Source organism: Strix uralensis, chromosome 18, assembly GCF_047716275.1.
Source record: "Strix uralensis isolate ZFMK-TIS-50842 chromosome 18, bStrUra1, whole genome shotgun sequence".
Classification (NCBI taxonomy): Eukaryota; Metazoa; Chordata; class Aves; order Strigiformes; family Strigidae; genus Strix; species Strix uralensis.
In genome coordinates this window covers 3999957-4016781 of record NC_133989.1, presented here as the reverse complement: position 1 = coordinate 4016781, position 16825 = coordinate 3999957, and the positions used below count along the sequence as shown (strand labels likewise).

The 16825-nt window shown below is 52.6% G+C and overlaps 1 protein-coding gene across 1 annotated transcript in view; it reads right to left on the bottom strand.

Moving 5' to 3' along the window:
* The window catches only part of LAMA5 (laminin subunit alpha 5), a 97612-nt gene that overhangs the window by 21603 nt on the left and 59184 nt on the right, over positions 1-16825 (bottom strand). The window contains exons 16-36 of the mRNA XM_074888487.1: positions 15106-15243; positions 14874-14926; positions 14596-14695; positions 14023-14075; positions 13513-13618; positions 12444-12543; positions 12092-12248; positions 10255-10393; positions 7294-7436; positions 7087-7193; positions 6221-6374; positions 5740-5900; positions 5063-5171; positions 4447-4544; positions 3704-3905; positions 3176-3302; positions 2843-2982; positions 1920-2035; positions 1426-1637; positions 988-1192; positions 205-349 (exon numbers count right to left, since the gene is read on the bottom strand). Coding sequence (XP_074744588.1) covers positions 205-349; positions 988-1192; positions 1426-1637; positions 1920-2035; positions 2843-2982; positions 3176-3302; positions 3704-3905; positions 4447-4544; positions 5063-5171; positions 5740-5900; positions 6221-6374; positions 7087-7193; positions 7294-7436; positions 10255-10393; positions 12092-12248; positions 12444-12543; positions 13513-13618; positions 14023-14075; positions 14596-14695; positions 14874-14926; positions 15106-15243 — 2765 coding nt within the window. The remainder of the gene's footprint in view (positions 1-204; positions 350-987; positions 1193-1425; positions 1638-1919; positions 2036-2842; positions 2983-3175; positions 3303-3703; positions 3906-4446; positions 4545-5062; positions 5172-5739; positions 5901-6220; positions 6375-7086; positions 7194-7293; positions 7437-10254; positions 10394-12091; positions 12249-12443; positions 12544-13512; positions 13619-14022; positions 14076-14595; positions 14696-14873; positions 14927-15105; positions 15244-16825) is intronic.

Sequence of the window (16825 nt, the reverse complement as noted above, 5' to 3'; positions counted from 1 at the left end):
GAAGTCTTTCAGGGTGCTCCGAACCCACCACCACATGGGTTGGGCTGGCTGCAGCTCAGCACACAGGCATTCTCCTTCTCAAGCCCGGCTCCCTCCTGGCATGCCAAACACCCACAGCCCCCCCGGCCTGAACCAGCTGTATTGCCAGAGCAGGAGAGCTGAGCCAAGCAGAAACACACCATGGGAAGGCACCGACGGACTGACCTTGCAGTGACACTGCCCTGTGACTGGGTCGCACACGCTTGCTTCGGTGCCAGCCTGGTGGCAGTCACAGCGCCGGCAGTTGGGGTAGTGGTAGAAGCCAGGGGCACAGAGGTCACACTGTCGCCCTATGATATTGGGCTTGCACCTGGATAGGACACAAGAGCCACAGCATTAGAAACCTCTGCCCTGAGCTGCTGCGCAGGGAGCAGCTGGGCTTTCAGAGCTTCACCCACCCTGGCAGGGATACGATGCTGATGAGGATTTCCCCATCCTACACGTTTCCTCCCTGCAACCTGCTGATGAGCCCCATCACAGAATCATCAAGGTTGGAAAAGACCTTGAAGATCATCCAGTCCAACCATGAACCTCACACTGACCGTTCTCAACTCCACCACATCCCTCAGCGCTGGCTCAACACGACTCTTCAACCCCTCCAGGGATGGGGACTCCCCCCCTGCCCTGGGCAGCCCATTCCAACGCCCAACAACCCCTTCGGCAAAGAAATACTTCCTAAGAGCCAGTCTAACCCTTCCCTAGCACAGGTTGAGGCCATTCCCTCTTGTCCTATCACTTGTTACTTCATCAAAGAGACTCATCCCCCCTCTCTCCACCCTCCTTTCAGGGAGTTGTAGATGGCGATGAGGTCTCCCCTCAGCCTCCTCTTCTCCAGACTAGACCCCCACAGTTCCCTCAGCTGCTCCCCATAAGACCTGTGCTCCATCACTCCAGCAGGGACTGGGGATGCTGCCCAACGTGCCCTGCGCCAGGCCGGGGCTCTCTCACCGGCACTGCCCGCTGTCCACGTCGCAGCCCGGCTCCGTCAGCTCCTGCACACCGGGCCGAGAGCAATTGCAGTCCTCGCAGCCGATGAGGGGGTGGCAGCCGAAGGTCTGGGGCTCGCAGACGATGCACTCCGGCTTCAGGGTGTGTGGAGGGCAGATGCACTGCCCTGTCACTTCGTCGCACAGACGTGTCCCGCAGTCGCAGGCTGAAAGGGGCAGAAAAGGGGCTGTGTTTGGGGGAGCAAGACCCAGGCAGCTCCAGGAGAGCATGAGGCAATAGATGCAGAGTCTCAACTGCTTGGCATGAAGCCGGGCTGCTTTCATGCAAGTAGAGCCATTACAGGGCTGGAAAATGCAGCCATTTCCCAAATCAGCCTCAGGCCTGTAAGAGGCAAAACAGCAAGTGCTGGGAAAGGAATGCTGGAGACGGACAACTCACGCCTGCAGTTGGGGAAGCCCCAGTAGCCGGTGGCACAGCGGGAGCACTCTCGCCCGATGACATTGGACTTGCATGGACACTGCCCGCCGAAGGGCTCGCACTGGCTGCCCCGCGCCCCTGCCTCGTGGCACTGGCAGGGCTGTGCCCCGTTGTTGTAGAAGAGGGAGAGTGAGATGGCAGAGTCACGGCAGAACCTCGACGATGTGCTGGGGCTGCAGGGGGAAGGCAGGAGTAGTCACTGTGCTGCATGCCGCCACAGCCTCCCCACCACCCCAAAATCCAGCAGGATCTCCTGCAGCAACAGGTACTGAATTAGTGGGAGGGAGATCCCCGTGACACTGAGATCCCCCAAATACCCTCAGGCTTGATCATTAGATAAGGAAAGCCTTAAGCAAATCCCTCCCCTGCCACACATGAAGGGAATGGGTTTTTGCTCCCTGAGGAGTGTGCAGCCTGTGGACAGCAGAGCGGCCACCCAAAGCCGAGGGTCTCACTTGATGTAGAAGCTGTTGATGCCACAGCTGCTGATGAAATCATAGGACTTGTCCAGGGGTTCTTCCTGCAGGTACTGAGAGCTGTAGCTGTCCTCAGGCACCACAAGGATATAATCCTGCAAAACAAGGACAAGATGGGTGAGCCAGGCTCCTTAGCTGAGCCAGTCAGATACAGTCCAAAATGCGCTCACTCAAAAGCCCAAATGCACCCTTACCTTCTCATCAGCTCACCACTTGCTGGGACAGAACATAACACACAAAGTGCCCAAGTACTGGAAAGACCAGGGGGGCTACCTCTCTACCGGGGTCTGTCAGGGTCCATCTAATCTAATGCTCTACATGAGGAGTGGCCCAAATTCACTGTAGTTAAAAGAGGCCGAATACCCCAAAAGGGCAGCAGTGGTTGTGCTTTAGCACAGAGACAGGCAGTCACTGTCATCTCAAACTCCTACACACAAAGGCACTTGGGTTCCAATCCTGTCTGTCAGTAATTTATCCAAATTTTAATCAATCTTCTAGTCCTGTTGCCTAAGGATAACAAGGGCTACCTGCTCCCATGATGAGACCTGCCTGGACAAACAATGTTATGCAGGTGCAAAATATTGCTAGGGCAGGAATAAGGCTTACTCTGGATTATCACAAGCTGTGTATGCAAAGCAACAGCTTCAATTTCTGCCTTGTTTTAGTATCAAAACCACACAGTGAAGAATAACTGTCATATACAGATCCTGCCTCTGAGAATTCTGCCCTCAGTTCTACACCACTAAGGTTGGAGACTGCAACTTTCTAGAGTAGTTCAGAAACTGAGTGACAGTGGGAAACATTCCTGTGGTCACTCAGTGACAAAAATCCCCAAGGACAAACTCCAGCCCTGCTGGAGCCTGGTCCAGCATGCCCTGAAAGCTTCCTGGAGAGAGGCTCACCAGCCACAGCTGCTTGCCCTCTGGCACTCGAACAACCACAGTCAGATCATTATCGGTAACATCCAGGATAATCTGGTCCTCGGAAACTACCAGGCTCCGGCACCCGTAGCCATGTGGGCAGAAATTAGCATTGGTCTGACCTGAAAAGACAACAAACGTATTGGTCCCACACTTCCCTTGCAGTCCCCACCACACCCTCCCAGTTTGGAAGAGATGAGTCAGTCTTGCTTCATCTTTGTGATCCTCAGAGAACCAGCAGTTATCTCCTGGCATGAAAAGCTTTCCAGGGCTTCTGCCTATCAGCAGCTTCCCCCAGGTCCCCACTCTTCTCACCTTGCCAGATGCGCCCACCGTTGATTAACACTTCAACGGGGAAGGTGGGATGGTTGGGCTGGTAGTAGTGGAGGATGAAAGCATAGCGTCCCAGGGTCTGGATCCGGCTGTTAAACACAACAGCAGCCTGGCCCAAAACAGGAGAACAAAGAGACAAAAAACCACATCTGACACCTGCACTCACAGCCTGGACTTTTTTTACTATTGCACAGATTTGTGCTCTTATTGCACAACTGTCAGGTCTTGAGACTCCTGGTGAATCAACGCCCCCTGTCTCCACACTGCCCTGTCTAACAATGTCACCTACAAAGCTTTTCCTGGGAGCCCAGAGAATCAAGCAGTGCTGGATGGAGCTAAGACAGAAGAGTCCACAGGAATTACAAGTTCAGGGACAGGTTAAAGTCCAGATTAAATTCTGGAAATGCTAACTGCTAAAGCTACTCAATAGAGAAGGAAAACTCCTCCCTGCCCCAAGTATCCAGTGTCACAGCACCAGCAAACCAGCCCAACCCACACCCGTGCCACTACCTGTGGTGGCTGGAGAAGGATGAGCTCTGCAGTGGGGTCCACCGCCGTGGGGGGCCGAGGTGCGGGCTCCACCGGGACCCCAGCCGGAGCCACATGAACAGCCTGAGCCAGGGGGACGTCAGGGGCAATGGGCAGAACCTGGCCCCCCTCCAAAACAATTGACTGAGAAAGCTTCAGGAACCTTGAGGGAACACAGGAGCTGCTGCAAACAGGGAGAAAACAGGATGTAAAGATCTCTGACAAGGAAAGAGAGAGGCTACGGGGTCCTGGCAGGAGAAGCATGCCCTGTATCACCTGGCAGATTACAAAGCTTGCCTGCCGAGGGAGAGCTTTATACCAGGACCCCTGGGGCTCTGTGACACGGGCACAACAGGAAGAACAGGAACCTTGCACAGGCTCTTTTCTGTGCAAATAGTTATTCAAAGCAGTGTCAAAAATTCAGATACAGCGAGTGTCTCTTGCTGTATGTGAGCAAGCACAGGAAGGCCTATTCAGGACGACAGGAGTGTCTGCCGCAGGAGGCAGTGTGGTGCTCAGATAAGGGACCAGCAGCCTGACTTCCAGTCCTTACTCCACGGCTGCCTGCTCGGTGGACATGGGCAAGGCACTTCACCTCAGCCAGAGATTTCTTTCTACTGTGTCAAGAACTGAAAAGGCTCCAAACCTGAGGGAAGCAGGGGAAGCAATTGCTTTTGGAAACAGCCATATTCATGCTAAAACCCCAAGAGAACTGAGACTCTTACCTGTTGGATGCGAACATGCCATGGACGCTGATGCAATGCACCTTTGGCTCGATGAACTCCATGGTGAACTGTGCAGTGGGTATGAGGTACACTTTGTGCTGCCACACAAGAGACAGATGCCCGGTTACATGACAGCCTCTGCCACTGGGAGCCTACAGCAGTTCTTGTGCCCACCAGCGAGGAGGCCGACCACACTAAGGACCTCCTTATCAGACACTTCAGCTAACACATGGCAGGTCACAGTCTGTTTACTGCCCCTTTCTCCTCCGTACAAGCCTTAAGGCATTTAGCAGCTCCATATACTTATGGGATTCTTCTGGTCTTGGCTAAGTGACTGTGAATGCCTTCAAGGTAAAATAGGAAGAGGCACTGCCACACTGCTGCAGAGCTCCCTCTGCAAAGAGCAGCTTCTTCTCCCCATCGTCTCCCAAATCCCAGTCCCACGATCTACTTCAAAACACACCACTGACCACATTCTCCACCTTGGCTCATGACATAGACTAAGATGCAATCTCCAGTTCAAACAGGACTAGAAATCCCTCGTACAGGCTAGGTACCAGTCCTGCCTCTCCTCCTTGCAACCTGTCAACAGAGCTGCCCTCACAGGGAGCCTTACCAGGAAGAAGTCAGCCAGATCAGAGGTGAACCGAATGGTGGCCTCTGAGTTAAGTTCAAAAGTTGCCATGCGGCTCTGGGAATCCACAGCAATCCCGCGACAAAGGAAACTGTAAGAGAAACACTGATTTTGAAGCCAGCCTTGAGCAGGGTCATGACTCATTTCTTGTCTTGCCAGCTATATGTCCTGAAGGTATTTATACAAAGTCCCTGGAAAACTTTTGATGCCTTTTCTGGCAAGTCATAAGAGCAAAGTTTCCCAAGGACACCCCAGACACTTGTTTCCTATTGCAAAGGTTGCAGTCTGAAGTCAGGCACTTATGCAGTAAGGGACAGGGTTTGACCTGCACCAACAGCTCCAATAAACTTGCCTGTAGGCCATTCCCTAAATCAAGGCTCCCACCAATGTACCCAGCTGTAAATGGAAGCAACAGATTATCTCCAGGCAGAGGCATTAGAAGACTATGTTGGCACAGGTAGATATTTCCCAGGGATGGTCAGTCACTAACATCCATGTCCAGCTCGAATGAGTTTGGACACACACAACTCAGATGTACAACACTGAGGCATTGCTTTGTTCATGTGATAAAGCAGAAACAGCTTAACTGGAGGGGGTGGCCTGTCCTTGCCACGCCAGAGGAGGGCCGAACCCTTTCTCAGTCTCAGAGCTGACCATACCTGTAGACACACGGGTAGAAGATGAATGTACCCTGCTGCATGGCTAAGTGTGGTGAGCTCACAGCAATGCCCACCGTCTGCAAAGCATTGGTGTTGGCATACTCCACCACCAGCATGTATTTTCCGGGCTGGGCAACAGGCAGGGACAGCTGGACTTCCACCTGGAGGAGAGAGAGATGTCTCAGTGACTCCCCATAGTGAGCGTGTACAGGATGCCCATGCTCCAAACCAGCCTCCTCTGCAGTTGAGGGGACAACAGGACAACTCTTACCACGTCCTTGCAAGCCTTCTGCATGCAACACACTGCTTTTGGGTGCCTTAAACAACAGGGCATGCAAGCACACAGCTGCAGGACCGATGGGGCAACAGTGGGGTGTACATGGGTGCAAAGCCCTGCCGGGAACCTGCCCCGGGGGCGGTGGGAGCAGAGGGAGGAGTGCCACAGTGCCCACGCGAAGGCTGAAACAGAAGTGCCACTCACATCACTGCCGCTGCACATCGCCATCCGGGGATGGGAGGGGGTGAGCTGCTCTGTGGGACACACTCTGGGTAACCGGTTGTCCAGCCTGCAGACTGCATCCACCCCTGACGCAGTGGGGAAGCCGTCCACGGACAGGTACTTATACAAGAGGCAGCTAAAAACATTAAGAAAAAAATTGTGAAGGATGATTGTTACATCAAGATTGTAAGAGTCAAGAGCATCCATGCAGCCTGATCCCTGCAAGATTTGCAAAAAACTTTGGTCTAACGTGAGGGCCCCACTGCCCAAAGGAGCATCTCTGGTTAATGTGGAGCAAGAGATTGTGTATTGTGGGACCAGTGAGGGCAGTGACAACAAAAAGCTTCTCCCCTTGCAAGGTGCTTTATCCTGGGGACCACTGCTACAGTGGAGGGGACAACTGGTGTCCAGAGCCCAACCAACCTTCTTGCCAACATGGACAGAGCAAGCAGATGCACTGAGATGCTCCAAGCACTACCAGACTCTGCCCATTCATTTTCAAATAGTCCAGCAAGACCTAACTCATTGTAGCCATTTTCCAGGGCTGTTGATTAACATACAAACCAGCACTGGGAACTCAGCCTAACAGAGGAGAGGGCCATGGTCTTACTGGGTGAGCTGACCCTCCAGGGTCCATGAGAACACACAGACTGACTGAGCCATGGATGAGGAGATCTATGTGTTGGCTTTCTGGGACAGTGCAGGTTCAGTGGGGTTTATCAACCACGGCTAAGTGCTCCACTAAGCAGTTTTATTGCATCCAGAGAGTGGACTGTATGTATTTCTTAACCCCAGGCCAAGAGAAGCTGAGTAGGTCCCACACAGCACAAAGACGTGGAGATCCTTACTTCTGGGTGGCTTGTTCTGGGGCTGGCTGGTAGGTACATGGCTCTGTGACCTTTAGCTGCAGTATTGGAGCTTCATAGTACGAGCTGGGTAGCAAAACCAGATAGTCCTAGGAGGAGAGATGGGAGAGTTGGTTATGTTTGGGACACTTGTCCCCAGGGAGCTGCTGAAGCCCCTGTAGTGGATGGAGCATGGGGGCTGGTCCTTACCAGCAGCACACCCTCTGCTTCAACAACCAGAGACCAGGTGTTGGGGTTGAGTACGAAGGGCTCCCCAAAGCTGTTCTGGGGGACGGTGACAAAGGCTGGCTCCGTGCTGGGAGCAAAGACAATCTGCTTGGTCTGCTCTGTACCTGAAGCAGGAGGGATGAGAGGTTGTGAAGGGACTGGGATAGAAAACCTGGGGCTGCAAATAGGAGGCTATGCTCAGGGAAGCAGGTCTGTAGTGCAGTGGGGAGTCCCAGGCTCCCGCTCTCTCGGCGCTGCCGTAGCAGATGCACCACAATCCCACACTGTCCTGTAACAGAGACATCCGCTCTGAATCTGCTCAGTAGCTTAATGGGAGAAAAAAAAAACAAAATCACTGCAATCCTTAATGCTAATCCCCAGTTCTCACAGTGTGCTCTGCATCCCCAGACTGCCAAGCACGGAGTATTGCATGCCAAGGAGCGTTTTCCAGCTAGAGAAGGAAGGAACTCATCTGTGAAGAATTTATTCTGAGACAGTCAAAAAGAACTGCCCAGATACTTTCTTCCTTAGGGATATTCTGACCCCAGCTCCACAGGCGAGATACCTGTCTTCTGGCAAACTCTCAGACCCCCAGGTTGTGCTCCTGTCTTTCTTGCCAGCCACAGACTCTGCACCCGAGATTCAGACAGGATAGAACGGGTTTAAGGCCTGATCCTGCTGCTATTGAACAGCTCCTTGGCTCAGCTGACACAGTCCCATAACCGTTGAATTCATTAACTTTGGATGCAATAACAATACAGCACCTAGAAGCAGACTGTCTGCCTATCTAGCAGTCTCAGGAGTGTTTTGAAGAGCACGGGTGAGAGGGATTCACTGAGCATGGCTGCATGGCGAGCCGATGAGATGAAGAAGGAAGTGGGGAATGTGGCACGCTGACTATCCTGGTGTGGTACATGGACATCAAGGCATAATGCAGAAGGCCAGAAACTAAAGCAAGGGCTTGTGCTACCACTGGGATGGGTCAGCCCCGTCCCATGTGTGCCAGCTCTGCAACGTGCCTGGCATCAGCTGAGGCCAAGCCCTCGCTTTCTCAGATGGGAAGCAGAGGTGAGGATGTAAGAAATGAAGAGATTTTCCTGAACAAGCAAGGGGTAGATTTCTCAACAAACTGAAGTTTCACATCCCTTTGAGATGATACAAAACTCAAACTGAGATGGCTTCTGGAGGTGGGGTGGGAGAAACCAGTCTGCAAATCATATACTCGGAAAAGGCTTCCTTTTTTGAAAGCCACATCTTCCAACTTTTCTTCTTTCCAGGCTGCTTGTCCTTTATCACGTGAAGCCCATTCCACCCAGGCAGAAGGTGGCTCAGCATTTCTGGAGCTGATCTGGCCTATCAAGGAAGCTGCCCTCCCGGATCCTGTTGCTGATGCATCAGTCTGGCAGCTTGCCTTCAGCACTAAAAAAATCAAATGTTGCTTCTGAGCAAGGAGGGAAGCATGTTATAAGGCAAATGAGCTCTGCTGGTGGATAGGACGGATTAAATACTTCCTGACCTTTGGTGGGAATCTAAAGCATGAGCATGGGCCAGGCTTCTCTTGTCTTTCTGCTGCGTAATATGACTGGCCATAAAAATAACCAGCTATTTTTACCCTCCAAAAAAACCAGCAGAAAAATAATATCTTGGCATTTCAAACCTTGCGTTTCACATCAACGGCAAAACATCTATGTCAATTCAAGACAGAGGAGAGAACTTCCCACACTGATAAATTAGGTAGCTGGTGTCGACAGCCTTGTGCTGTGCATGTATGGTCTGGAGGAAGAGCTTCAGCAGGATGATGAGGCTGTAGCATCAGAACGGGTAAAATCAATCAGTCAACCACCCACTAGGGCACTTGAATGGCCTCAGGTCTGTCCCCATGCAGTCTTGCTTATATTGATTCCCAGAGTATTTGTTGTCCAGGTCTCTAGGCTTGTTCAGCCATCTTTTGGTGGCTCTTCTTCTCTGGCAGCTCATGGCTTGATGAGAAGACACTGCACCGGGGTGCAATGCCTGTATAATGCGCAATCCCACGCCACTTCCAAACCCCACACAATGTGTGAAGCCAGCAGCCTGGTTTGGGAGAAGCACAAGGCAAGGGCAGGCCTGCCACATCAGGGTACCTGCAAAGTAAAACCATGTCCAGCTGCCAAAATTTGGATCCAGTTCCCAGCACTTAGCCCATTCTGGTTTTGTAGAAACTCAACTCAGTTGTGCCTGGGGCACTGGGGTGATCTTGTCCCATGCTGGAAAGGCTGTATCGAATCGTACAGCAGCCTTATCTCACAGCAGCCTGGCTGCTAACAGTCCTCAGTGCGCAGCCCCAGGACTGGGGCCAACTTGCTGCTGCTTTGTTAAATAAGGGGGGCTGCAAACTCGAATCAGCCTTTCAACTGGTAGGGCAGGATTAATGGGATAAAGCCATATGGAAGTGTCTTCTGGAAAGGATGATGCAGAAGGTTGCCTGGGATGGGGAGGAGGTGGCGATGGTGCAGGGGAGCAGAGCAGTCTGGGATCCTTACCTCTCCTTCGTGGCTGATAAGCTGTAATTTTGCCATACACAGTGGCCCCTCCTGAATTAATATACCTCAGGATGACATGGAACAGATAGAGCTCTGCCTCCTTCACGTCTACAGTGACTCTGATTTTATTCTGCAAAAAGCAAAAAAGCACACGGGGCACACATCACTGGGGGGCCAGCTCCTGGCTGCTCACCCGCTCTGCGGGAGAGCCTTACCCGCCTGCCTACCTGCCTGCCTGCCTGCCTCTCTTCCCCCTCCCTCGCCATCCCGTGGCACGGCGCTGGCCGGCCACCTGAGACGGGCACGCTTGGGATGGGCACACCTGGGACGGGCACACCTGGGGCAGGAGAAGGGGCAGAGGAGGAGCAGTGTCGCAGCGTGGGATGCTCTGAGTTAGTCTAGAAGTGAAAAATGCACTTACAGTTGCCACAAACATTAAACTTTCCTTCCTCAACGACCGAGACCCTCCCTTCCACACTGGCGGGCCCCCGGCTGACGTAGCGGAAGACGAGGCGGAAGAGGTCGGGGGAGGTCACATTGAGAGTCACCACTACCTTGGGCTGGTGGGAGAGAGAAAGGGGAGAGAAGCAGAGCACACCTTCAATTACCTCCACCGCTGACAGCTACCAGCCCAAGCGCAGCCGCTCGGCTCACTGCTCCCAAAGCAACATGCCACAGAGCAAGGAGGAGACAAGCACCGGCCCTACTGCAGAGTCATGGCACAGGCACCCCACGACACTGTCCTTTTTGGGGCAGCCACCGAGGGAGCAACCTGCCTGTGGGAAGGGGGTGGAAAGGCTCTGACCACATCTGGAAGTGGTTTGGCTATCCTGGGGCACACACCACATGCCAGAGGAAAGGTTTTAAGAAGCTCTTGCTTTTGTTAGCAGTATGTCACTTTTGGGCTTAGTGTGCCGTAAACCAGCCAGCAGGTACCAAACGCTGAAGCGTTTGCCCTTGTGTTTACAGGGCTCTGCCCAGATGCCCACAGAGGAGCCTGCAAATTGAGCTGGTGCCTCATCCTCGGGAACCTGCAATGCTGAGGACTAGTGGTGCTAACGGAGTGTGCCACTGATGGCTGCATCAGCCCTCCACCTGTCTGGACGCTGTTTGGCAAGACCCCAGTTAAGGAGATGCTTAAATTCAACCCATTTCAAAGAGATCTCAGCATATGCTTAAATACCCTCCTGCCTACAGGGTAAAGCTGGGGTCTGCCCAAAGAGACTCCTAATGAGGGCTCTGTGTTCTTCAAAGCAACAGTTACACACCATCCTCCCACTGGAGAGCAAACTGGAAGGATCTTGCAGGGAGCAAACTACGGGTGAGACCTGCCAGCAGAAAGCCATGTGCTAGCCCTTCTGTCAAGGCCTATTTCTATCTCAAACACCAACACTGGATGCGAAACAAAAGCCACGAGCTCCAGCATGAGCTCCATCCTTAAGCTTTAAGGCTGGGGTGTTCTCAAGGGAGCCTACAGGCGTTTGTTGCTTAACTCCTACCTACAAATTCAACAGGAAACAGCTAACGCATTCGGCCTGTTATTTTACCTAGGCATGAAAAAGTGAAGAAAACTGAAAGTACATGCACCAGAACAAGGAGCACCCTACATGGGACAAGACTCAGAGAATCGCTGCCCTGCACCGCATCCCCAAACTCACACATGGGTGACACTTCTGTGGGGGGCCATGCAAAAGAAGAATCCACCGAGGAGAAAAAAGGGTCAACAGATGAAATAGCTTCACTTTTAGAGCTCAGACAACTCCAGATTATTGTAAACCATCGTTACAGCAGACCAGCTAACAGCAAGAGCAGAGGCAGAATGATAACAAGAGGTTCAAGCTGAACATGGCAGCTAAGGAGGAGCTAATTTATTTTTGGAGAAGGAAGGGAAGGTTATGCAGAGAGTTGCAGGAAAGAGCAGAGTCAGATGAAAGAGCCACAAGGAAACTCAGAGACAGTGTTTATAGACATCCCTGTAAGTAATCACCAAGCTACCACCTTTGTCTAAACGGATTAGGATGTCACGGGATTCCCAATTTAGGATCTTTCCCCTCATCAGTCTATGCCATCCCCAGCACTGCAGGAAATATCTGCGCAAACAGGCTATATATACACTGTGCTGTTTATGTTGGCCATCATGTGATCTGGGGGTTTGAGAAGCACTTGGGGTGAAAGATGTGTGCCAAAAGCACGTCAGTCCTCCACCGGCTGCATCCTCCCCAGGGGGAGCTGGGCTGGGCTGGAGACACCAGGCGTACCTGGATGGAGGACATCTGTGCATATCCTCGCCAGCTGAAGCCCTCAAACTCCAGGGGGTTGTAGCCGAAGCGCACAGCCCGGCCAGCCGGCGTGGTGCCTTCCTCCAGCTCGAATTTCAAGTGGTGAAGGTCAGGGAAATAATGGTCCCGTGCGGGTCTGGGAAAAAGAGGGAGCACCGTTACCTGCTGGGCTACCTGAAGGGAGAGGCAAGAGGACACCTCCGCCAGGCACGTGGCTGATGTGGCAGCAGCCCAGATGATGAGGTCCCCATCCCCGTGGTGGCAGAGGACACTGTCCCCGAGGGAGGGAATGGGAGGCAGAGCACCCCAAGGTGCATCTCCTGGAGCTTACTGGGTGCAGGTGGGGCCATGTGTGCTCTGCCGGCAGCGACAGGCTCCGCTCCGTTCCTCACAGGATGGCCCCAGGGACCCGCCGACGTCGCACCGGCAGCCTGCGGGCAGGAAGCGCCTGTTTACATTCCTGTCGCACTAACGAGCTCCTGGTCACTAATCAAAGGCGCGCCCCAGCGGGCGGGGAGGCTGGGGCCACTATTTTTATTCCATTGTATCCGTTTTCATATTGGCCCCGGCCCCACTTGGACCGTCCCCTCTTCCACCTCAGCACCGAGCTATTTCCAGACGGCTGACGGCTGCAGGAGGAACAAGTCTGCAAACCCTCATGGCCGGGCGCCACAGCCCTGCTGCCAGCAGCAGCCTTGCTCCCTCTTCCCAGCCCTGCCAGGACCGGGTGGGCCGGCTGAGAGCGGCTGGATCTGCTCCTTTACCTCCTCCCATGGGCATGACGGAGAGCAGCCAACCCCACACAGAATCATAGAATGGTTTGGGTTGGAAGGGACCTCAAAGATCACCTAGTTCCAACCCCGCTGCTATGGCAGGGACACCTCCCACTAGATCAGGTTGCTCAGGCTCCATCCAACCTGGCTCTGAACACTTTCAGGGATGGAGCATCCACAACCTCCTTGGGCAACCTGTTCCAGTGCCTCACCACCCTCACAGTAAAAAACTTCTTCCTTATATTTAATATATACACATATATTTAACATATACACGTCCATGCCCACCTGCTCCCAACAGGAGAAAGAGGTACAGCTTCAAGGACATGGCCAGTGGTTAAAACACACCAGTTTCTGGTACCCAAGGGGGTACCTTTCCTGGCCTTTCACTCCCCAGCCTGACGGACCTGTGTCCAGTGGTGGCAAAAGCACGAACTCAGATCTCCAGATCCACAGCAAGACTCAGCCCCTGTTCTGGACCATGGTATGATCAAAAGCAAGAGGTGGGACATCTCCTGCTCCTTCTCTCCTAGGCCAACAGTCAGCTGGTGTACGCAGAGCCGCTTGCTCCGGGGCCAGTTCTTGTGGCCCCCCTCATTCATCCGACACATCACGAAGGATGCTCACCTTGGCAGCCAAAGTAATTTGCGTTCTCCATATTGAAGTAACCGTCTTTGCACGTCGAGCAGAACTGGCCACAGATGTTTGGTTTGCAGAAACACTGCCCGTCACCCTAGGAGAGAGCAGGCATGGAAACTCATTCCCTCTGGTTGCTTGTCATGGCTAAGCCGTTTCCCAGTTCCTAGTCTGAGACACTGGAGAAGCATTTTGCGTTTCATGCTCTACACAGCTTCCTGTGCGTGGGTGGGCCAGATAAGGGCCAGATAAGTTAAATTACCCAACAATGCAGGCAAACAAAAATCCAGGCATCCTGGGCCAGACCCAGAAATATTTAGGTGCCTAATTTATGACAGGTCTTAATCCTGTGTTCTCATGCAAACTCAGACTGTGGTGCAACCTTTGAGAGCCCAGCGTCAGGACAGGCCTCTCCAGCAGCTGCTGAGAGAGACAGAACTGAAACACTCACAACACAGGACATGCTCCGAGGTACCTGTAAGCAGAGAGGAGCAAACCCACCTGCCGGCACTCTGCGATTCCGCTGATGGTGCCCTTGGTATCACACTTGCAGCCTGGAAAGAGGGAGATGAACAAGAAAACCAAAAGATCAATCAGTCCCTGAGAAGAAGCCTAATGGGGGACAGTATCCAGCACAGCAGAGGACAGCAGCTGGGATAAGACGAGCTGAGAACTGGTCAAGTAGAGGGTAGTGCTGCACAAGGGCTCACATTTCATTTTGGACAGTTACTATTAAGGATACAACTACCAAAGACTTTTATTTGCCTTTCCTGCACATTTGGCCACGAAAAATTAAGTGTGCAAAGTCTGCAGGGAGGGCTGGAGAATGGCACAACTCATTGCATGAGCCCTGTGTTTCATCCCAGGCAAAAAGCTCCAGGCTCCAGCCTCTCCCCTCTCAAGTGGCAGTTACCCAGACCACTCCAGCTTTGACATGTCACTTCAGGGTGAAGATGGAAGGAAGGGCATCACTTCCATCCAGCAACGATGTTCCCCACTGGTTTTGGGTTTGGGTCTCGCACCGTTACAGCACGAAGGGAACTCTTTGGAGCTGTGCAAATGCCATTTCCTTACTCAGGCAGCCGTAGGGGTTCTCTGGGGTCAGATTCCAGTATAAGGGCTTGCATCTGTCACAAGCTGGGCCTTCAACGTATGCCCGACACGCACAGGAGCCCTGGGGAGACGGAGCGAGAGAAAAGAGCAGGTGAGAATTTGTAGCACAGCGGCTGAACGTGTCTGCTACTCTGGCATGGGTTTCAGGCTGTGCTTAAGGAATAACTTGTCCCAAAGTGAGAAAAAGGGGATCATGCAAAAATGACCTGCAGGGGTTGGTGGGTTCATTCGATACTCACCGGGACCAGTGAGGGATCTTCAGTCACCAACCCTGCTGGGTTACAGGAGCCCACTAGAGAAGAGAGGCACAAGGAGGGATTTACAAAGACATGGCTCACACCCTGGCTGTTCCTAAAGGGGATTATTTCTTCCCTTGCAAAGCTCTTGGAGGCTGATAAGCCCATTTACCAGCACCACACCACTATGTCCCAAGACTCCGGAGTCCCCCTGCACCCGGTAGAAGGGGAGTACCTTCGCAGTGTGGAAATCCATAGGCGCCTGGCACACAACTATCACAGCGCAGTCCCGTCACTTTGGGCCGGCAGCTGCACTGCCCCGTTTCCTGGTCGCAGGTGCTGTGCAGAGAGCCCTCCCGGGAGCACTGGCAAGCTGCAGAAGAGGGGAGAGCAATGGCTAGAGCTCCGGGGCATGGGGACTCCTGCATTCAAGGCATCCCACCAGCAACTTCTTTTGTCTGCCTGACCTTCACCACCATCAAAGCAGCCAGAAATATGGGTTATAAATAACATACACAGTCATTCTTTGCTTTTGGTTAAAAACACCCCATCTTTCAACAAAAACAATAGAAGCTGCAATGTTTATCACATCTATTCACATACATTTATGTGTACTTCTGGAGGCAGGGAGAAATTTTGGTTGAGGTAAAGGGCAATATGTGATCTCATCCCCAAAAGGACAGCAACCAGTGACAGTTCAGACCCTACAAAAGCCCATCTGCACCCAAACACCCAAGAGCAGAATTTGGCCCTCAGGGTCTGCCCTGTGGATGTTGTATGTGGGCAGCAGACCTGCAGCACCAGGCCAGCAACCCAGTCTTGGCACTGCTGGCAGCTGAGGGCAAGAGCAGGGCAATGACTCTGTGGCTTCCTGAATGACTTGCCTCCTGCGAACGCACATCAAGATCCTGCTGCCCTATCACACGAAAGGTCAGCAAGCTGCCAGGGAGCTGCCCATGCCCTCCTTGCCCAGCCAGCACTCCTTAAATCCCTGCCAAAGGGGACGTTTTAGGCTGACACCCCCATACTGGCTAACAGCAAAACATTGTTCACAAAACAACAGATTAAAAAAAAATAAAAATCAGGTTCTTCTCTTCTTTCCTTTCTGTGACTCTACAGCTCTGCAATTTGGGCACAGCTTTAGGAGACAAAAAAAAAAAAAAAAGGAGTGATTACTGAACTCCTGTGAGACCATTCCATCTATGCCTCCAGCCTCTTCAAAGGCATATTGCCGGCATCAGCATTTGCGAGCAGCGCTCTGCCAGCTGGCCGCGGCTCAGGCGTCTACATTCAGTATGGTGCAAGAGGGTGATGACGCTCTTTTGTTGCTTCAGGGAAATTGTATCACAGATTATTTTTTAATGAGCAGTAAATTCTTGCTGGGAGACATAAGATTACATCTGGCTTCCAGTCGGACAGCTGACAGGGAGGGAGATGGGGACACTGCCCTGAGCTGGGGAGGGTTATTCAGAGTATCTGAGGCCACAGGCACCTGCCTCGGGCATTGCTCAGCCCTGGCACCCACTGCTCTACTCCAGGAGCGATGCTGTGCCCAGGGAAGTGGAAAGAATTGTAGAATTGTTTAGGTTGGAAAAGATCTTTAAGATCAAGTCCAACCATAAACCTAGTGCTGTCAAGTCCACCACTAAGCCATGTCCCTAAGCACCACATCTACATGTCTTTTAAATACCTCCAGAGATGGTGACTCAACTACTTCCCTGGGCAGCCTGTTCCAGCAGAGAAATTTTTCCTAATATTCAATCTAAACCTCCCCTGGTACAGCTTGAGGCCATTTTCTCTTGTCTACTGCTTGTTAATTGGAAGAAGAGACCGACACGCACCTCACTACAACCTCTGGTCTCCCCTGGGCCTCCTCTTCTCCAGCCTAAACACCCACAGTTCCCTCAGGAGGACGATCCCTTCCCTAGACCTGCTGGCCACACTATTTCTGATAC